The sequence below is a fragment of the Chelmon rostratus genome, chromosome 17 (assembly GCF_017976325.1).
Source record: "Chelmon rostratus isolate fCheRos1 chromosome 17, fCheRos1.pri, whole genome shotgun sequence".
NCBI lineage: Eukaryota > Metazoa > Chordata > Actinopteri > Chaetodontiformes > Chaetodontidae > Chelmon > Chelmon rostratus.
The window spans coordinates 12,326,186-12,342,438 of NC_055674.1; the positions used below are offsets into that span (position 1 = coordinate 12,326,186).

Here is a 16,253-nt window from a genome sequence, read left to right on the forward strand (position 1 = left end):
AATTTTTTCTCTGTTGGTGATATATATATATATATATATATTTATAATTATATAACTTGATGTATCTGTTCTATATGCAGTCACGTGCCTATTTTGTGTTCACGGATGAGTCATGTTTTGCATTGTCCTGTAAAGGTGCAGAAAAATGATTTTTGTTGGACAGGTGCATTAGTGTGTTCATCCTCATTCATCACTTGTCAGCAAAGACTCAGCCTCCACTCTTCTCCCAGATGAAGATCAGGATGAAAGTGTAATGTCAAATACTTTATTCACAAAATAGAATAAAATATAGCACAAAGTTGTTACAAATTCACTCATTTTTAATCAAAACCTACATTTTCAAAAACACACAACTTCAAAGAAATGAACACATGCAGAATTTGTACACAGCAGTAGCCAACCAGCAGCGGTAACCGACAAGTCCCTCAGCAGTTGCTGTTGTTGCTACTTGGAGTCCCACTGGAGCTGCCACTGCTCTCTCCTAGGTCCTCCTCTTCTACCTCATGTAGGTCGTCCATCACCTCCAGGCTCTCGCAGATTAGCCCTATCTGCCTCTTCATGTGGGCCATGGTGCTCTGCATCCTCCTCATCTTCCTCTGCAGGGCGGTGGCGATGGCCCTGTGGTTCCTCTGCCTGGCTTCATACTCCTGCCTCAGTTGCTTGTAGCAGTTGTGTTGCGCCTGTGTGCGGTGGGAGAGTATTGTCCCACAGCCCATGTGGCAGGGCTGACGCCAGTGTTCGCAGTGGCGTGCGTGGGTGTCCAGGTCCCTGCGGAGGAGCTGCGCCCGGCAGCCCTGGTACGGACAGGGGATGAGCTCGTACAGACAGCTCATGCTGTGACAGTACTGCTCCGAGAGGGGGAAGGTCTCTGCACAACCACGGATCTCATTCTTACACTGTTAAGAAGCCAGATACAGAGATATACAAAGAAATCAATATATATAAAAGACATGGTTCACATACTGAATATGCTCTATGAACCAATTCACAAGGACAGATGTACACCCAGGGCAAAAATCTACAGTGGACCCCTTTACTGACCCCCTCCCCCAGAGCCTCAAGACGATGTAGTGTAGTGCAAGGCGTCTTTTTAGGCCGTGTTATTATATTTGTTTGGTTCTCATTTTTACCCCCAAAATACTAATGTAGCCACTCAGTTACTGTAATGAGAGCTGTAATAAGAGTATGTAACTTCCATCCTTGATTACTATAATTTATTATTTATTTATTTATAAATGTACAACTTCTATTTTCCATTTCCTACCTTGATCTTCATGCGTCCAATAGATTTGCTCAGCTTGAACATGACAAAGATCAGGCTCGGGTTAACAGGCTTCCTGCAGCAGGGGCAGGTCTCCTGCCTATAGATGATAATTAACAGTTAGTTCTGTTCATCTCTATGTACCAGACATGAATAACAATTAAGGACAGTTCTATAACGTTCTTGTGTGGTGATATTGATTCATGTCATGTTTAGTACCTCTTCAGCCACTGTAAGATGCATTTCTTGCAGAAGATGTGGTGGCATGCAGCTCTTACCGGACACCTAAGGACCCCCTGGCATATGGTGCAGATCAGATCATAGTCTGGGGTGTCCACAAACAGCTCCACATCATAGCCCCCACTCTGTGTTGACACCTCTGGGTCCGCCTGGATGTGACCAATGAAAATCCTACTTTGTTCTGTGTTCCCATTGTGTGTTATCATTATCATTATTTCAGGTGGAGAGATGGACAGACTGTGGGTGAGTTTTATATCCCTACAGCTGTAAAACATGGCTCTGCAGCTGCCTACAGCAGGTCCACAGTGTTTTCAACATAAAGGCAAGACATGACAAAATAGAATTGTTCTAGAAAGTCATATGACTGATTACATGATAACAAAAAGCAGGCATAATCCTTCTACCAAAAGGCGTTTTTTCAACACAAAACACGAGATTACAAGTGCTTCAAAACACATTCGTCTTCTTATTATAGTTTCCATAATTGCATTTTTAGTTAATCCGGATGTTTCACTGAAAAATACCACAATACTCACACAAGACTATATATTCTTAATTGAAAAAAGGGAAAACAAATTCAACAAAAAGTTTACCAAAGTTATAAGGATAACAGGCGTTTTTCACATATTAAGAACAGCCTCGGAATTTACCCGCAGGATACCTGTTAATAAAACTGAGAAATAAAATCTATATTAAAAAAATGGTAAATAGACAGAAGCTGTTGTCAACTCACCATGATAATCTCCTGTTCCTCACCGTGTTTCCATTCCCGGCGCTGGTTTACTCCATATCGGTCCTCTCACATGTCACACACGAAACACACACCCGTGTTATCAATGCAACTCACATGAACATTCGTGACAAAACACGAAGGAGGGACCGTGTGTGTGTTTGTGTGCGGACAAATGAAAACAGTAAATTATAAAAACGAAGGGAGTGAATGGCGCTCATTATGGAGCGCGTCCATTCCCTGCTGTTCTAGCATCAAAGCTCAGCCTCCACCCGTCCAACAGGAACTTTTTAACATGAATAGCTCCAGCAGAGGCTATTGTTCTGAGCCTCGGGGACAAAAAGGCAAAGTTTATTTTTGAGATGGTAACGATCGCACGGCATTCAAATATTTCACTTATAAATGTAAATGTACAATATATATTAAAAACTTGTCCTTAAACAGCGACCAGTCTACGTTTTTTAAACTAAATTCTGTACTTTCACGTGTTTACAATAGAAAGGGATTTCACAGTGTTCCGAGCAAAAACCGTCTGACCAATCACAATTCAGTGCGCTCGGATGACGTACAATGTGTGCGACTCGGTTATCAACATGCGGCAGCGATGTGTTGACTTCAGCTAACGTGTGAACTGAGGAATAAGTCATTTACATCATCATAACTGTCAATATTTTTCGTTTTTGGCATCTCTCGTGAGCAACATGGCAAATCCCAACCTCCAATTCAAAACGAAGTAAGTTTTTGGCGCAGAGCACGTACAGATAGCAAACATTGCTATCTGACTAGCAGGAGCTAGGCGAAAGTGTCATTTAAAGTTGCTGCAGCATACAGTCATAGTTCTGTTATTCTCTTGCAGTTATACTGTTTCCAGCAAGATTGAACCATTTTACAAGGGAGGAAAAGTGCAAGTGAGTAATACGCAGTGTATTGATGATGGTGATGGTGATAGGCGGATTAAAGCGAGAAGCGATACAAAGCATTCAAAATATCCTTGAGCAAACTGATTTTGACATGTAAAATCGAATGACTGCCCCTTAAACATCTCTGTCTGTTTAATTATTCATGTATTTTTTTCAGATCAGCAAAGATGAAAAATACATCTTTTGCACTTGTGGATCTCGTGTCAATGTTTTGGAGATCAGCACAGGGAAGACTGTCCACAGTGTTGAGCATGTGAGTCCGAAAAACTTTATGTAATAGGTGTTTTTTTTTTTTTTTTTTACTTGATTTTATTGATGATAAATTCGGTATTTATAGTATTGGTTTGTTAATAATTTGATTAGAGTAAAAACGATGAATCAGTTGATCAATGGCAGCAATTTTTCATAATCATTTAAGTTATTTGCAAGCCTGGTTCCAAAAAACTGTGACACTGTCACTTTTAAAAGAAGTGCGTCTTCAACAACGGTGTTCCTGAGCCCATGTAGTAACATCCTTCATACAATCATGTGTTCACAAAGTGGTGAACCTTGCTCCATCCTCGCTTGTGAACGACTGAGCCTTTCCAGGAAGCTCCTTTCATACCCAATCGTGATACTATCACCTGTTACCAATCTACCTGTTTACCTGTGGAATGATCCAAACAGGTGTTTTTGGAGCGTTTCACAACTTTTCCAGTGTTTTGTTGCTCCTGTCCCAACTTGTTTGAAACATGTTGCTGCATCAAATTCAGAATAAGCAGATATTTACAAAAATCACTGAAGTTGATGAGGTCAAACATTATGTAATTTCCATTATGTAATTTCAGGACGATCAAGAGGACATCACATCTTTTGCACTCAGCTGTGATGATGAGGTAAAGCAAACACCTGAACCACCTCAGTCATTACTTCAGTCAAACTTCACGGTGTGATTTCACCTCGTCAGCCTATAAAAGAGTGTTTAGCGTGTCTCTGCTCTTTGTCCCACCACAGCTGCTGGTCACAGCTAGTAGAGCTCTGTTACTGAAGCAGTGGGACTGGAAACAAGCTCAGTGCACTCGCTCCTGGAGGGCCATTCACACTGTTCCTGTAGCCAGCATGACCTTTGACTCCACCTCTACCCTCCTGGCCACAGGTCAGCAATTACAGGCTTATTTGTGGGGTTTGTGCTCCATGTTTCTGCTGATCTCTGCTACATAGACATGAGAGATAGAGTTTGTCTTCTTGTTGTCCTGCAGGTGGCTGTGATGGCACTATAAAGCTTTGGGATGTGGTGAAGCAGTACTGCACCCACAACCTTAAAGGGTCCTCAGGCGTTGTACAGTAAGTTCAAATATCTGTGAACTGCAATCATATGTATGTACACTTAGCTCAAGGACAAGAGTAATGTAATTTCTCCTTTTTTCAGTATCTCTTTCCTAGATTTTTTTTTTTCATTTAACAACAGAAGCCTAATGTTGTCTAAACAAAGGCACAATAGTTTACCCGATAAAATATTCTAAAATGAGCAACATTTTGATTTAAATCAGAAACTATTTGATACATGAATAAGTAAACAAGATTATTATTATAATTGGATTATATTATTTCAAGACTATTGGGCTATTGCAATTAAACATTCTACCACCACACTAAATTAATTCTCAAACTTAACACTAAAATTTCGTTAAATATTTATCAGTTACTTTTTTGAAATCTACATGAACCGCTCTTCACGTCAGCATAAATTTGATCCAGCACACAGCACTTATTTAAGAAGGAAACCACTTTAAAAGCTGAAGTTCCCATTGGCCTGACGGCCTGTCATACTAGTACAGTTACAGGGGATCACATGCCAGCTCTCTGGACAGAACTTTTTGTACCTACTTATCAGTGGGTATTAAAAACATATAAAGATAAAACATAATTGAACAGAAAAATAAATTAGCATAACTGCTTTAATTCAACAGGGGCAGATTCTCAGTTTAATTGTTACAGGTGCGGACACGTTACAAGATACAACAGGATTGTACATATAGTGGCTTGTATTTTAAACAAGTTTGTAGACTAATCCGAAGTAAGCATAGATCACTATCAAACATGCTCGGACGACATGAGGGATCTGCGGAAAGCGTTATTAAAAAAAGCTCTTCTGTATTTTTCTGCTGGTTATGAAAGCCAGAAACATCACGTTTTCAGGTATTCCAGTATTGAAGAGTTTTTAAAGTTGGTGAAAGTTGAAAGTTACAAAATAAATGTCCTTTGTGCATCTTTGCAGCCTGGTCCAGTTCCACCCGGACATCAGCAGGCTGCAGCTCTTCTCCTCCTCTCTGGACTGTGGCATTCGGCTGTGGGACCTGCGCTCCAGTCAGTGTGTGTGTGTGCTGCAGAGCCACTACAGCGCCGTCACCTCCCTCAGCTTCAGCCCCGACGGTGGCACCATGGTCAGGTACCGTACACGCAGCTGCTCGGTGGATGAGCTGTTAGCCTAAAGCATTTTTGGCTTTCTAATGCATTTAAAGCTGCGTGCTCTTTGTGTGTAATTGTGTGCTAAACTTTCTTTGTAGTTCTGGCAGAGACAAGATCTGCACAGTCTGGGACCTGAAGAGTCAGAAAGCCAAGAGAACTGTTCCGGTCTATGAGGTAAAGTGAGGAAAACAGTGTGCTGAAAACTGAATGACATTTTTAAATAACATGTGGGGGGACTATACCACAGCTTGATTTCTGTGTGTGTTGTCTTTGTCTCCAGGCTGTGGAGGGTGTTGTGCTTTTGCCTAAGAATAAAGACTTCTCTGAGATCGGAGTGAAGAGCAAGGACTTGCATTTCATCACAGCTGGCAGCAAAGGTTCGGCTCTTGAACGACTGATCTGTGTGTCTGTGTCTTCTGTCGCTCACCTCTTCCCCCTCTTGCAGGTGTTTTGAGAGTGTGGGAGGCCAGCACGGCGCGATGTGTCTACACCCAGACCCTCACCACTGCCTCAGAGGAGGAGGAGGAGGAGGAAGAGAAGGACGACGACCCCCGCAGTCTGATGTACCTTCTTCACCTGCCCGCCTCCTCCAGGCTGGCCACAGTCACAGCAGAACACAACATACTGCTGTACCAGCTGCCTGGTCTCACCACACAGCAGCAGGTGGGCTCCAAGGATACTGTGCACATGTGTGAATGTGAATTTTGTTCAGTGTTTCGAGATGTTTTGTTGTTCCTTGCACATTATTATAAGAAACTTGTGTAGCATCAAACCAGAGACCCCAGACATCTGTGCCTGGTTTCACTGTCGTTTATGCAGAAATAATGGACACTGTCCTCCTCTGTCCACCCTTTCACAGTTTGTGGGTTACAGTGACGAGGTGCTGGACGTGAAGTTTCTGGGCAAAGACGACAGCCACATCGTGGTGGCCACCAACAGCTGCCAGCTCAAGGTGTTTGAGCTGCTCACCAACAGCTGCCAGATCCTGTATGGACACACAGGTCAGTCACCAGCAGAGGGCAACGTGTGTGCGCGTGTGTGTGTACCTGCGTGTCACAGTGTGTCGTATTTGTTCACCAGAGGGCATGAAAGCTCCACAGTACTGCAGTGAGCATGTGTTTCCCCACAGAGATGAACAGCAAAAAAAGTAAACGTGTAATCAGTGTTTTATCTTAATTTGATGCAGTTTATCTGTCTTCCACACATTTTAACTCCATTTTCTGTCAAACGCTGAAATAACTATTATTAGAAAAATCAGGCATTTTTCCATCCGGATGTATTCATATAAACCTTTAAAAACAGAGTTCCCAAAAGCAAAAATGAAAAAGAGGCTCCATAAACAATGGCAGGACTGGTGGAAAATGAAGGGTGTCAATGGCTGAACCAGAGTCAAAGAATTCCGATCTGACACAATGAGGTTATCTCAGCTTTGTGTTGTTGAAAGGTGACCTGCAGAGCAGGTTGGATAGATGCTTATCCACTCTGACATTCACTTCTCGGTTTATCTCCCACAGATACTGTCCTCTCATTGGACGTGTTCAAAAAGGGCTTTCTCTTTGCAAGCTGTGCAAAGGTGAGCATGCATGTTTGCACCATCCAGCGATGCTGCAGACAAAGAGCAGAAACTAATGCATTTAGCACATGCGTGTATTCCAGCAGCACCACAAACCCACAAATGTCACCACATAGAGACACCACATGTTAACCAGCAGTAACACCTGCGTGCTGTGTCTTTGTCTTTAGGACAGGTCAGTGCGTGTGTGGCGGATGGACAGTGACAGTGGTCAGGTGCACTGTGTGGCCCAGGGCTCCAGCCACACGAACGCCGTGGGCTCCATCACCTGCTCCAGGTAACACCCCACATTCCTGCTGTCACACATGTGTCACACATTTTTTTCTTCACATGCACCAACACACACATGCTCAGAAAAGATGACGGGAATGATCCTCCATCTTTGCTGTTTGTGTGTTTGTGTGCAGGATAAAAGCGTCGTTCATAGTGTCTGGCAGTCAGGACTGCACAGTAAAGGTGTGGGATCTGCCCGCAGACTTGTCTACGACAGGGGCGGACATACATCGGCTGACCCCCCGCGCCACAGAGAAGGCACATGATAAGGTACAAGCACAAAACTCTACACACATTTCAGGAAGGATATAAGCCTGCAACCATTTGTAGCTGATGGTATAACAGAAAGACATACACATGTATGCACACAAAGTTTTTTCTTGTTAACAACATCTAAACTTCCTGCAAATGATTTTTTTTTCTTATTGCATTTATCCTTTACACCATGTGACAATGATCCCTGTCCAGATCTGAGCCCACCACATAGAGGATGCACTGTGTGTGTGTATGTGTGTGTGTATGTGTATATTTATATATAAAACCATAGCAGACAAAGAGCTGCTCAGTCAGCTGCAAATGAAATGGAAACCAATATCTGAGGTGACAAGTGAAGAGACGAGTTGTGTCAGGGTGTGTCTACAAATGCTTTGTACTGGAAAAACTTGTGAGCCTTTTCAAAATGTTGAACTATTGGCCCCTTTCACACACATTTCCCGCATCGGTTCATGTGTCAGAGGGAGCAGGGATCGATATTCGGGGAAGTCTGTGCCGCCAATTTCCCGTCTCAAGAGTCACATCTCAGGGAAATGCCGGCACAGCTGTGTTCTGGTTCAGGTTACTGTATTTGTACCCGTAGGTAGATTTGGTTTGCAGCAGACAGGATCATCCATCGTGACACACATTTTACAAACACTGCAGTCAACGAACAAACAATAAAAAAGACAAAAGCACTGGATAAAAAAAAGCTGCTTTTCCCCTATAGTCCTGGAGAAAATAGGAGACGTCTCCTGCCACATGTATGTACGTCAGGCCTCACCTCACCATCTTCTTCTTCTATTGAGTTTCATGGCAGTTGGCATCCATAAATGCTGCATTACCGCCATCTGCTGAGCTGTCCCTTTCCCCGGTCTGTTCCAGCATTTCCGTGGCGTGTGTTCCTGAATGTAGCCGCAATCACTCCCAATAATTTTTTTTTTTAAACTTATATTTTATTGATTTTCTCATTTAAAAAACACAACACATATAGAACATAGTGTCAGTAAAATTACTTTAAGTCTTTATGCTGTTTTTTGTAGACAGTCCATTTTTCCCATCTGCCTTCGCATAATGATTGTTGCAGTTTTATAATATGTGTGAGTCTCTCCATAACGTGTATCTCATCAATGATCTCCATCCAGTTCCTCCAGGTAGGGGGGGTCTTCTTTGTACCATTTCCTTGTGATGGCTTTCTTGGAAGCTGCCAGTAAAATCTTAATCAGATACCAGTGTCTGTCTTGGATGTGTGTGACCCACATTCTGTTCCCCACACAGTCTCCAGCAGAGTTGTTGAACAGGTGATCGTCCCTTTTTCATTTTTCGGTGTGATGAAAAATCTCACAATGTTTTTCTAGCAAAATTCTTTCCATATTCTGGAACAACTAGTTTTTTTTTTTAGCTGTGTTTTAAATATATTATACCACGTCTCGTCAGTTATTACTTCCTTTAGTTCTTTCTCCCACTTATCTCATATGTACAAAGTTGAAGTGTTTCTATTTGCTACCATACCCTGGTACAATTCAGATATTACTCTTCCAAATTTGTTCTTGTGTGCATTACATAGAGTCACAATCACTTTATTTGGTTCATCTGGGAGGTCTGGCTTTATTTCTTTATTAAAATAGTCTCTGACTTGTAAATACATGTAAAAATCTTGATACTCTAATCCATATTCCCTTCTTAATTCAGGAAAGCTTTTGATTTATCTTTTTTCAATTACTGTATCTAATATATTCAGGCCTCTATTTGCCCATTGTTTAAATTTCTGGTTCAGAGTCTAACCCTAACTTCCAGTAATTTACCAGTGACTATGTGTGGAAGAGGCTTATGATTCACCTGTCCAACTCTGTACGCTTCCTCAGGTTACAGGTGGCAGGTGTTGTCATTGCCTCGCCTTTTCGTGTGCGTTGTCAGATGAGAAAAAGATATCGATTATGACTGAGGGTCTCAGTTCATCTGTCCAGATAATGCAGTTCACCTCAGTCAATCACACAAACTTGTTGTTGCATCCTTTGCCTATGAGAGGAGGAGGAGGTACGAGACCTTTAATCCCTTTCATATTGTTTTGTCTTAGAGTTTCTGGTTTTCAGCATTATCCCGACTCTTTAACAGCTTTCCTGTAATTTGATCCAAGGGTATTGATACTTTGTTCTCTTTCCAAAGAATAGAAGGTGTCACGACATCCTGGTGGCTGTTTGTCCCCTCACATACAGCTCACACAGCTCCGATCATCTCTTTCTTTCACGCTTTTTTCCTCCAACCCCCCCGTCTTCCATCTCGTTTCCTAGCACCATCTCCTTTTTTCAAAGAGAATTTCCTCCTTTCAGCTCGCATTTACTGAAATCTAAATCAATTTTCCAAAAAGTTGCTCTTCATTTCCTCATCTCGCTCCCTCGCCTTTGCTCCAGGATGTAAACAGTGTGGCGGTGTCGCCCAATGACAAGCTGCTGGCCTCGGGCTCCCAGGACCGCACGGCCAAGCTGTGGTCGCTGGCGGGGGAGGGGAACGTGAGCCTGCTGGGGGTGTTTCGGGGCCACCGTCGCGGCGTCTGGGCCGTCTGCTTCTCTCCCGTCGACCAGGTGCTGGCCACGTCCTCCGCGGACGGCACCACCAAACTGTGGAGCCTGCAGGACTTCAGCTGCCTCAAGGTGGGCCTGGAGATTAGACATGCAGGTGTCACAGGGTCTCATTTACTTCCCTTCCTTATCAGTGAAACACTTACTGGACAGAATATCTCCCACTTTTTATTCCAGCAGGTGATTTTCTATTATGTTAGGCCTGAGTAATTCAGTCAAGATAACACTTATCTGAAATACGTCAAGAATTGTTTGCTGAAGTTACGCTTTTGTTCTGTTCCTATAGCTGACTGTAAGTTAGATGTTTTTGTGGCTGGAAAGTAGAAATTACATGTTTTTTTTGTTTTTTTTAAAGACGTTCGAGGGTCACGATGCGTCCGTTTTGAAGGTCGTCTTTGTGAGTCGAGGCACTCAGCTGCTCACCAGGTAACCCCACCTGCCTCTCATGCAATGCTTCTCTCCATCAAAGCGCACTGTCCAATGATCGCATTCGCAGGTTCATTGTGGAAAGTTGTTTTTTGAACGAACAGCCTCACATTGTGCTCTGCAGCAGGAAATCTGAGCTCAGAAACCCTCACTTATGCTTATCATCTTATCTCCAGTGCGCGATTGTCACGATCCATTGCTGAGACTCTAACCACCGTTTGTCAGGCTTGCTTGCTAATAAGATTGAAGAATGTGGAAAAACAAACAAAGCTGCAGCCTCAGGTGCCAAGCAGAGGAAGATGAAGTAACTTTCTGTTGTTCTGACGTTTGACAGCAAACTTTCCAAATGAGTGTAGTAGGAAAACATTTGACATGTAGATAAATACAAAGTCCCAAATCCACACTACATACAATACTGTACATCAACTGCACACGTGAAAATCTGGGCTTTTTAGTCTGCATGCTGGCAGTTTTGGCTTTAAATCTGTATCTAATGATCATTTTCACTATTAATATTGTCATTATTATATGTGATTTTATTTATTGTATGTGTTTTTTAATTATTGTGGATCCTCGTCCTCCCGTCTCTCTGCTTGTCGTTTAAAGAAAAGTCTGAACTGTTGACACACACTCATAACTCACCTCTCCTGAACATGCTCTGTCCTCAGCGGCTCTGATGGTTTAGTAAAGCTGTGGACCATAAAGACCAATGAGTGCGTGAAGACGCTGGACGCCCACCAGGACAAAGTGTGGGGTCTCCACGGCAGCCGCAAAGACGACAAGATGGTGACCGGCTCTGCGGACTCTAACATCACCGTGTGGGTGGTAAGTGTGATTGGACTGATGGTCGTACAGAGGACGCAGAGGGGGGACTAAGCTGCAGCAGCTAGCTATTAAATTTCTAGAAAGCTAAAAGTATTGATTGCCAGATTCTGATTCTGGGAAATGAATCACAAAAGAAGGTTGAGGAAAGAATGATGTGGCAGCTTAAGGTTCCTTTGAAGAACTAGAATGAAAATGTGTCTGAGCTCTCTCTTCTCATGGGGGGAAAATGAGGAATTTCCCCTGCAGGCTTCAACAGATAATCATAGAAAGTGTTTGTCGTGTCCACTGCTAGGATGTGACTGAGGTGGAGCTGGCAGAGGAGCAGGCCAAGCAGGAGGATCAGATACTCAAGTGAGTGACACTCGTTATCTTTGAGGTATGAAAAGTCAATCACAGAGCGCGCTGATTCAGCCCCGCAAACCTCCGTCCGTTCAGTCAAACTGAGGCGGCAGACAAACAAAATCCTGTCATCTCTTTGTTAAAGGTCAGAGATCCTGCAGGATTCTTACTTAGGTCCACTTTCCATCTAGTTGCGCCATCCCGTCTGTCTGTCTGTCACCCAGTAAATAAACAGAGAGCGTGTTGGGCTAAGGTGGACCTCACTGGTTCAAGCCTGGCAAAGGTCAGGGCTGCGTGTGTGTGTGCGTCTGATAAGAGTGAAGGAATACTGGCTCTCAGACATCTGTGTGTGTTTGTTCACTGATGTGTGCATACATGCACTCAGACAGCCTGGGTAACAAATCGGTTATTATCAGCCAGTCCCGCAGACAGAGAAGATTCATTATGACAGATAGGATAAACCCGTCAGATTTCTTCAAGTAAAAGACGCCACAGCCTTGTTGTTTGTACTGAAATAAGTTCGGATGAACTCCTGCTCAAAACAACATGAAGTCAAAGTAAATATTCAATTTAAGGTATTTTCATGTGAAAAACAAAAGTGAATGTGAACTATTTGCTTTGTACTTTGTAGCATACCACAGCTGAACCCACCTTGACAAACTCGTTTTTTTCCTGATATTTAATGAGCTACTTTGCTGTAAATTCTTAAATGCATACAGGTGCGTGGGCTGGTCCGCAGGTTTGAACGCGTGTCTTTGTGTGTTTCTTGTGTGCGTGAAGGCAGCAGGAGTTGTCCAACCTGCTCCATGAGAAGAAGTATCTGAAGGCGCTGGGTCTTGCCATCTCGCTGGACCAGCCTCACACCGTGCTCTCTGTGATCAAAGGTATTTGTGCTACGGCTGTGTGAATTTACATTGAGCTGAAACTGAGACGCACAACAAAGGTCCTAATCCAAGTTCAAGCATTTGGCCTTCAAGCCCCTAAGACAGGAGCAGATCTGCATCTTTGGTTTCACCTGTGGTTAACTTCCTGCCATCTCTCATCGCTCATTGTGGACGGCTGCTTGCTGTAGGAGTTGAGCCACTCGAGCGTTGATACCCGTGACGCTGAGCCGGAAAAGCAAAACAAGCGTGTGCAGTGACGTTCTGTTAGTCTATCATGTCTTTGAGTGACACAATTACAGGCGGAATAAGACAAAGAGGTTTCTGGGACATATCATGCATTGTTTATAACGTTTAGGCTTAATCCTGTAGCAACATTACTTCTTCTTCTGATTCTGTCTGTGTTTGTGTCTCTGTTTATCTCTTTGAACAATAGGAGTTATCTGTCTTAAGTAACAGGTGTTAGGACATCATTCATCCTGCAGCGGGTGAATCAGCATGCAGGTCAACAAACAAAAGGCAAACGCATCCTCAGTTTTGTAATGGTGATGCGGTTTCGATCGCATTCACGCTCGTCACGCTGACACAGACTGTTTCTGTCCTGCACGACTGAAGTGATGTCATTCTGTTGGAGACTCACATATTTCGAGATGTTGACATTAAAAGATGTTTCGGCAGCACTGGATGAGACTAAAGGCGTGTATGTGAAATAACACAGCGCGGCGTCACAAACCAAACCTGATTAGTGCACACTGAACATGAACAAATGTAGCGCAGCCACTGACTGTCTGCTGCCTTTGACACGGTGTCTCTCTCATGCTGCTTGTAGCCATCCGTCAGGTGGAGGATAGCCACGAGCTGTTGGAGAAGACGGTGCTGAAACTTCGACTGGACCAGAAAGGTAACGAACACCGAAAACGACAAGTAAAATGTTCTAAGGTTTAAAAGTCAGGTTATTCTCTGAAAAATAAAGCAGATTAAAACTCCTCTTTCAAACATTGAAGTATTTTAACAATGGGCCAGAGGCCTGTGGCTGCATTGTTAGAATTGTTGAGTGAAATTCACAAGCCTGCCGCCTTTTCAAAGAGGCTGTCAGTCAAACACAAGATCAGCCGTCTGTGGAAAGTTTGGAAGTGAAGTCTCTCTTTCCTCTCAGAGTCGCTGCTGCGCTACTGCGTGGTGTGGAACACCAACGCCAGAAACTGCCACGATGCTCAGGCCGTCCTGCAGGTGCTCCTCACGCACCTGCCGCCCGAGGAGCTGCTGCAGTACCAGGGCGCCCGAGCCCACCTGGAGGGACTCATCCCGTACACAGGTCAGCAGAGGAGGAGACAGTGAGGTGTATTTATGTAGATTGTAGGTTATGTGTCCAAATGACTCTAAAATTAGCTGTATATGAAAAGAAGGCCTCTCCCCACATCTCAGATATTTATATCTAATATACCACATCTAATATATTAGATATTGTAAATAAAACAGACTAGATAAACAGGCCAGGCAAAACATAAACTCACAGTAATTACCCTAATGATGAAGAACAGTACATTGGGATTACCGTTAATGCTGACATGTAATTGGAACAAATGTATCATCTTAGTTGGCAAAAGCAGCAACTTGAACAAGTGCCAGAGAAGCTCATCTAAAGCTGGTATGTTGCTTGATGGGAACAAACAGGTTTTAAGTCCCTTTGCAGTCACTGCAGGGACTCTCCCTTAAACAAAGTCCCCGGTGTCTGAGGCTGCTTCTTTTAACCCCCTTTGACAAATTGGCGTGTGTCGTGATCCGATATCCGTTGCACCATCATGTACTTTGAGTGTGAGTGAATTTAGAGATGATATATTAATGTCACGGGTTTTTGTCAAAAGGCCTGCAGCATGTGGTAAACTGGAGAAACAGGATATTTAAGTCTCGACACTAGACTGTGTTTACAATGAAAAAACCCACATACCACCTCTGGTATGTGTTTTTTCTTCACTGTAAACACAGTGTACGTACAAGCAGGACACTCCAGTTTGTATATGACGGCCTGTTCCCATCTCATCACTCATTAACCCCTCTGTCCGCCCCCCCCTCAGAGAGACACATGCAGAGGATCGGACATCTGCTGCAGGCTTCCATGTTCTTGAACTACATGTGGCAGAAGATGAGAGTGGCCGGAGCGCCGTCCAGGTGGGGATTCAGACCGGGAACAGCGCAGGGGGCGAATGTAGTGAAACGTGATCCAGGAAGTTGAGTTGGAGCAGCAGATCACATTTAGCAGCTTATCAGACACGGAAACAGTGTGCGGCCGTTAATAAAGTCCACAACTCTGGAAAGCTTTGACAGCGGCGGCTTTTTGACCTTTCAACACGAGGTAGAAAAATAAAGTTTGTGTCACAGCGCGGTGAAAGAAAGGAGACTGACTCAGGTTGATCTGCCACAGAATGAAAAATTAAACACACATTAAATATTACTATTAATTGTTACTTTTATGTTTTGAAGTGTTTTTCAGGGTTTTTTTTCATGTGTCTTTTTTCAATGACAGTTTTCTGTGACACTTATACATCATAATATACAAAACTGCACATAGCTTGTTCATACATCGCGTATGACTTCAGAATATTTGTATCTAATTACTTGAATAGATGCTGTTGAGAGACTAACATCTAACCCCTGTTGGTTTTTTCCTGTCCAGCATGGACCAGGATGAAGAGATGGATACCACTCCTCTCGCTCAGCCGTTCTTCATGATTGACAAGGAGAAAGGAATGGGCAGCGGCGATGAGGAGAGAGGAGGTGGAGACGACAGCGACAGCGGGCAAGATGAAGACCCAAATTGCCCAGTTGAAGAGGAAGAGGAAGAGGAGGAGGTCAGTGCCGCCAAGAAAGCCTCAGCCACCAATGGGCGAGTAGAAAACGGAGAGGGCGCCAAAACGAATGGCAACCACCACTCTGGAAGTGAGGAGAGTTCAGAGGAGGAAGACCTGGAAGAAGATGAGGAGGAGGAAACGACAGTGAAAGCGGTGAAGCGCCTCCCAGTTTCCTCCTCTGCACCACGCCAGACGTTCGCCAGCTGACAGGGATCTGCAGGCTGACAGCAGGAGGTCGCCTTGTCTCGGACCATCAGCTGGAGCGACACACTGAGTGTGCGGCAGTGCGGGAGGAGACGGAGGGAGGCCAGCGTGGAGTCATGATAATACAGATAATTGGCCTCTCTGTGCATTCCCCGACTCAGCAGCTCAGGTGTAAAGACTCTCTGCCTTGGTGTCAATAAATTGTACATCAGGAGGAGCAGCTGCAGGGACGGAAAGACTGAAGGGAGAAGCTGCATTAGCTTTCAGGCATTCGTCCCCGACTACATTGTCTGCTTCTGCAATGTTGCGCAGTCCTGATCTACCGGCTCGACCGCAACACAAAAGGCTCCTTACATAACGTGGGCATTTTATATGTCATGACCACATATGATTATATAATAAAAGTATGTTCTTTGTGATTTAAATTGCCCTGATGATTCATCGAAATTACCT

The 16,253-nt window shown here is 43.8% G+C and overlaps 2 protein-coding genes across 2 annotated transcripts; one reads left to right on the plus strand and one right to left on the minus strand.

The window, feature by feature from the left end:
- Window positions 1-348: 348 nt before the first annotated feature.
- rnf151 (ring finger protein 151) lies at window positions 349-2,285 on the minus strand. The gene is made up of 4 exons (XM_041957885.1): window positions 2,235-2,285; window positions 1,481-1,650; window positions 1,265-1,361; window positions 349-896 (listed from the first exon to the last, which is right to left on the minus strand). Exons 1-4 carry the CDS (start codon window positions 2,235-2,237, stop codon window positions 426-428), a joined length of 741 nt encoding a protein of 246 aa, XP_041813819.1. The 5' UTR covers window positions 2,238-2,285; the 3' UTR covers window positions 349-425.
- A 534-nt stretch (window positions 2,286-2,819) lies between these two features.
- On the plus strand, window positions 2,820-16,248 carry tbl3 (transducin beta like 3). Its single transcript, XM_041957019.1, has 23 exons — window positions 2,820-2,964; window positions 3,088-3,139; window positions 3,309-3,404; window positions 3,979-4,026; window positions 4,145-4,286; window positions 4,390-4,474; window positions 5,409-5,579; window positions 5,698-5,773; window positions 5,880-5,976; window positions 6,045-6,262; window positions 6,459-6,600; window positions 7,114-7,172; window positions 7,343-7,449; window positions 7,580-7,715; window positions 10,109-10,348; window positions 10,632-10,702; window positions 11,371-11,527; window positions 11,820-11,878; window positions 12,647-12,750; window positions 13,577-13,648; window positions 13,904-14,062; window positions 14,823-14,916; window positions 15,422-16,248. Exons 1-23 carry the CDS (start codon window positions 2,933-2,935, stop codon window positions 15,801-15,803), a joined length of 2,799 nt encoding a protein of 932 aa, XP_041812953.1. The 5' UTR covers window positions 2,820-2,932; the 3' UTR covers window positions 15,804-16,248.
- Window positions 16,249-16,253: the final 5 nt, after the last annotated feature.